Genomic DNA, 6020 nt, shown 5'->3' on the forward strand with positions numbered 1-6020 from the left:
CAGTTTATCTTCTCTGACCACAGAGAGGGAGGTGCCAGCGAATGCCCAAAGGAGAAGATTCCGGCATCTTTTGAGGACTCAGTCCATGGATGTCATGTTTCAAGTCACCATGATGGTCACATTTACACCATGAAAATTAGAAAACACTACAGAAAGTTTAATACGTTTTCTTCTCTTGGGAGTTGGTTTCCCACACTGAACTGAAAATATTCCAAAAATAATTAATGAAAGCACTTCCTTCATCTCTATGTCCATAACCCTAAGTCAAAGACAGGCTGTGCCCAGCTGCCTCTGTCGTCTCCTCAGCCCCGCACAGCTGCCCTCTCCCTCAGGGTTTCTGACACTCTCAGGATGAGGTCACTTCACTGTGTGTCTCGCACAGTAATACACGGCCGTGTCCTCAGGTCTCAGACTGCTCAGCTCCATGTAGGCTGTGCTGGTGGACGTGTCCCTGGTCATGGTGACTCTGCCCTGGAACTTCTGTGCGTAGTTTGTGTCACCACTGCTAGGGTTGATCTCCCCTATCCACTCAAGCCCTTGTCCCGGGGCCTGTCGCACCCATTGCATCCAGTAGCCGGTCAAGGTGTATCCGGAAGCCTTGCAGGACACCTTCACTGAGGCCCCAGGCTTCCTCACCTCAGCCCCAGGCTGCACCAGCTGGACCTCGGAGTGGACACCTGTGGGGAGGAGACAGGAGTGGGTGGATCCCCTGTGACTGGCCCAGGTCCCCTCATCAGCCAGGGACTGGGGAGCCCCTTACCTGTCGCCACTGCCACCAGGAAGAGGACTGTCCATCTCCAGTCCATGGTGAGGGCTGTGCTGTCAGGACGTCTGTAGGGGAGCGTGTGGCTGTGGGGCGATGCTCTCAGGGCACAGACATGTCCGTATTTAACCCCGCCCACCTCGGCTCATTTGCATATTCATGAGCAGAGGGGTTTATTGCTGAAGACTTGACCCAACTGAGAGAAGCTCAATGACACAGGACCATGTTCAGTGGGCATCTGACAGTCCAAGTCCTAATCCCTGTTGGAGGATATGTGTCCCCTGCCAGGTCCCTGAATCTGTGCGGACAGAGATCCTGCCACTGAGGTCAAGTCCCGCTCAGAAACCTTTTGAATGAAATGGCTGCCGTCTTACCCTGTTCTGGGCTTTGATCTGAATGTCTCCATCTGGGGTCAGTGTGTGTCACCAACTTTTAAAAAGTCAAGTTAGCAAAGCCATCTTTGTCCTTCAGATTGTTGCTCTAAGACGTCTTGAAGTCACGGAAACCCCATTTGAAATTTGATTTTATTGCCCATTGTGTTTGGGAAATTCTCCCATTACAGTAGTATATTTACAGACACTTCAGCAGTCTTTGCCCAAATCTTGTGTTAGATTTTTTTTAAGAGGAAGGAAGCCCTGGGCCCTCAGAGGAAGCCCGTGCCCTGCTCTCTCCCCACCTGTTCCTGGAGCTGCAGCCCCTGCTGGTGGGACCTGAGCGTCCCCTGCAGCCCAGCCTGTGCCCTGCAGGGGAGGTTGTGTCAGGGCTCACAGGGCATGACCTCTACCGTCTCTGGTCCAGTGTTAAATGTCTGTGCCCTGACCTCACAATGCTCCCTCAGGGACACCATAAGCTTTGACCTCATCTCTGGAAATAATGAATTGGCCTCACTAAACCCCAATGACTCTGCAGGGAGACCTTGAACAAAGGTTTCATAAAACCTGCCGGGAGACCTTTCCCTGGGGTTGACAGATGCACTGACACAGTCCTGAGTCCCGAAGCTCAGGGGACTTTGGGTGCCTCTTACTTCCTTTGAATTCCTCTGGCTGAAGGTGACATCTGAGAATCGCAGATTGTCTCACTGCCCTCTGTACCTCTGCTCGTGAATAAATTAGACACACACAGACAGTGGATGATTTTAGCACTAATGAACCAAAAAGTATCCTTTCCCCCTGTACCTAGTACATCGGCCGTCCCCAATCTGATCCAGGGCCTGGGTGAGTGACTTCTCTTGTAAATAGACCCCAGGAAATGTGACACATGCACAGACTTGGGAAGAACCTACATCCTGGCTCTGCTGTTTCTCACAGCCCATGGGCCCTGTGCAGAGGACCCATGAGATGGGCCAATCTTGTCCCACAGATTGTTAGAATCAAGGCCCAATCACACTGTTGCCCACTCACGGCACCTGCAGTGGGCGTCCCTTGGAGAACCCACATCTGCGGGAGGGGAGGCACCTGAGAATTTGGAGGAGGAGGAGGCAGCACTGTTGTCAGCTGACTCAGGTGAGGCTGCTCGTGTGTGTGTGACGTTATGTGTCCTTAGGATTAATCACCTGTGAGGTGGTCCCCTGGGTCTGGCTGTGACCTCCTCAAGGGCTCTCCCGTGGTCAGCTCACTTCCCTGTGACCCCCCCCTTCCTGCCTGCAGCACCCACAGTCTCTTCCTGACTCTGTTACCCTGGTAACTATGCGCCATCCCTACGTCTGTCATAGGTAAGAATTCCCAACCGTCACTCAGAATAGGGTTCTGGAAAAGTCCTTCCCCTGGAGGGTCTGCCTGAGGGAATTTCTGGTTGGATTTCTCAGTGTTTGTCCTCCCCTCCCACTGTCAGGGACATGAGGGGACCCACATGCATCCTCCCTGGAGAACTTGGACGTATCTGGAGGGAAAGCCCCCGAAGTGTGGGGTGTGGCCCCAGGACCCCTCCCCCACAGGAGCCCACCCATGTGCTCCATCCACTCAGAATACTCCCCTGGAAGTGCTCCTACCAGCTTGAGCCTCCAGCAGCTTCTGCTCCAGGTGAGCAGAGTCACCTGGACTCTGGATGTGTGTGTTTCCAGTTATCACAGTGGATGCTGTTTGTCATGTGGGAGACCCTGCTCTCTGCACCATTTGTCCTGCGAGGCGGTCTGTGGGGTCTCTAGGCCCGCTCCCCACACAAGAACGCAAGATATGGTGAGGCCAAAAAGGAACACCCACGGAGCCATAGGTAGGGGAGTCACACCGCTATAGTCTCGCTGGAGGCTGGATTCATATGATATACGACCTGCTGTCCACTTTTCTGCCTGCCAACCGACCCCACTTGCTAACTGCAATCCGCTCTTGCTAGCTCAGCCACCATCTCCTTGCTAGCCCCTATTTTATGCGAGTGTAGCCACAGCAGTTATATTACTGGCCAATGGCTCACTGGTTACAGTTGACAGTTAACTAGTCACAGCTGATGGCCAATCACAGTTGATGGCCATTTACTACATGAGCCAGCACCTTTCCCTGTGAGGCCGAGAGCCTGGAAACTGCTTTCTGGGGCTCCGTCCCCACACTGTTCTTGCAATTTTTATTCTGTGACGGGTTCAGGAGACAGACTGATGTTTATTGTTACTAGGTTCTCTTCTAAGAATGGGAGTGTTTATTTCCAAGATCTTTAATGTTGGTGCAGAAAGCAGATGGGCCTTCACACGTCATCTTTGATCTGTTACTAGAGGTGGGAATCTCACCTCACTAAGAGTAAGAGGCACCTGGACAGACATAACTGAACATGACGTCACCGAAAGTCGTAGCAATTTCAAGTCCCTCTCCGGAAGCTGGAACATGGAAAGTACAATAGGCCAGGAACCTGTTAAGCCTCAGGTGATGTCACATGTGGAAGGGCATCCGGGCCCCTGGCCGGACCCAGGAGGTGCATCTGCAACCTCACACTAGGGACAGGAACTCCCACTCCTTAAACACAAACTGAACAGTGAGAACGCTGTTTCCCAGGTGGGTGCAGAGCAGGGTGGGGAGATGGAGGTGCCCTTGGCTTCCAGGATGTACTGGACACAGGGCCCCAAATCCCATCTGAGAGGCTCTGATCCAAGTGTGAGGACGTCACATTAGCTCTGCCTTCTGAAACCTGTGGCTGTGTCAGGATGATCAGGAATGTGACTTATTTCCTTCTGGTCATGAAACCTGCTTCACAGATGTTTGTAACTGGGAACCTTGTTATGAAGTTAATTCTATCCCCCCCTTATTATTCACAGGTGGAAGCCCTCAGACCCAGTGGCCTATATGGGAGAAGGGAATATAGGAAGTACTTATGGTGAAGTGAGGTCATAAAGTTGGGGTCCTCATCCCCTAGAATCTGGGCCTTATAAGAAGAGGGAGAGGAAGAGAGATGTCTGTCTCTGTCTCCACCACATAGATTACAGTGAGACGTCAGCTGTCTGCCATTACGACAAGTTCCCACTGGTAATTGATTCTCTGGCAACTTGACCTTGGACTTCCCAGGCCCTGAATGTGAGAAAATAAATGTCTGTTGTTTAAGCCACCTGGTCATTGGTTCTGCTATGGCAGCTTTAGCAGATGGAGATTGATATTTGGTACTGAGGGTGGGGCACTGCTGTAACAAATACCTAAGAAGGTGTTGGTGACTTTGGAAGTAGGTGATCGGTAGAAGGTAGTAGATTTTTCAAGTGCACACGTGAAAATTCCAAGATTGCTGTGAAGGGACGTTAAAGGTGACTGTGCTGAGAGCTCAGAAAGAAGACCGGAGAGCTGTCGAGAAGGCTCCATATTCTAAGACAATACATAGGTCGTCATGAACACAGTGGGGGTTGAAATGTAGACCTAAGAAGCCATCCTGCTGAGGCTCAGAGGGAAAAGAGGAGCAGGTTATGGGTCCCTGAGGAATGTGATCCTTGTTATAAAGTGTCGAAGAGCTTGGCTGAGCTGGTTTCTGTGTCATGTGGAAGGTAGACCTTGTGAGCAATGGGACTGGGTGTTCAGCTGAGGGGATTTCTAAGCAAAAGTAGGAGGGGATTGGCTCCTCCTGGCTGCTTCTTAGTAAAAGGTGAGGGGAGACAGATGGATTGAGGGTGACAGTATTAATCAAATGTTAATCAGAATTTGGAGATTTGAAAAAACGTTGGCCTCTCCATATAACCAAAACTGAGAAAGCTTGCTGTGAAGAGAGCACAAAAGGTGCTGCTGAAAAACACTTTGATAAATAAAGTCATGGGCACGCCTCACTGGCTTAATCAGGTGTCTCAGTATAAGCCAGGATTGGAGATGGGGTTATACCAGCAGATACACTGTATCATTTAATAATACACAGGGACAAGGGTTGTGGCAGAAAGAAAGTTTATTTGGATTCTACATAACAGATCATAACTCATTTGTCGTGCGGGAGACCCTGCTCGCTGCGCCACTTGTCATGCAGGGCGGCCTGCGGGGTCTCTGCTCCCGCTCCCCACATAAGAACGCAGGACATGGTGAGGCCAAAAGAACACCCACGGAGCCATAGGTAGGGGAGTCATACCACTATATTCTCTCTGGCGGCACTATAGTCTCAATGGAGGCTGGATCCACACTGTCCGCAAACCGCCATCCGCGCTTGCCAGCCCAGCCGCCATCTTCTTGCTAGCCCCATTCTTTCTCTCTCCCTTCTCTGCTAGCGTAGCCACAGCAGTTATATCAGTGGCCAATGGCTCACTGGTTACAGCTGACGGCCAACTAGCCACAGCTGATGGCCATGCAATCACAGTTGGCCATTTACTACCTGAGCCAGCACCTGTCTATGTGAGGCCGAGAGCCTGGAAACTACTTTCTGGGGCTCTGCCCCCACACTCATATTGGCAGTGAAGATGCAATATCATGTTAAGTAAAGGAAATAATGACGCTTAGAGGTCATCAGGGCTGACTCTTTGATTTCAAAGATTTAAATGATCTTCTCTATTTCAAAAGGTGACACAACCAGGAACCACAGCCTTGGGGTGGGACCCCCAAGGCAGATTCTGGTACGTGTGACCCCGCATTCACAGCCGTGGTGAGACAGCCCTAGTCGGTCCATAAAGTGAGACACCACCTGAGTGGGGTCGGGACTTGGGACTGCCACCCCGTTGGGTACAGAATGAGGGGCATCGAGCCAACGAGGACTGTTTTCCAAACTTAATATCACTTGGGATTTGCCTGGAAGGCATTGGACCAGGTTGGGGCCATCACTCCTTCCTTCTTTCCTGTTCATCACTTTCAGAATGGGAATGTCTCCCCTATGCCTGACCCAC

General features: G+C 51.3%; 1 gene segment (V, D, J or C); it reads right to left on the reverse strand.

Moving 5' to 3' along the window:
* Positions 1 to 264: 264 nt before the first annotated feature.
* LOC141570796 (immunoglobulin heavy variable 1-46-like) lies at positions 265 to 806 on the reverse strand. The segment is given in 2 exon segments: positions 265 to 677; positions 761 to 806. Coding segments are annotated over 2 exon segments (366 nt in total).
* Positions 807 to 6020: the final 5214 nt, after the last annotated feature.

Source organism: Rhinolophus sinicus, chromosome 3 (genome assembly GCF_057876585.1).
Source record: "Rhinolophus sinicus isolate RSI-liver-muscle chromosome 3, RSI-T2T, whole genome shotgun sequence".
In the NCBI taxonomy this organism is placed as follows: domain Eukaryota; kingdom Metazoa; phylum Chordata; class Mammalia; order Chiroptera; family Rhinolophidae; genus Rhinolophus; species Rhinolophus sinicus.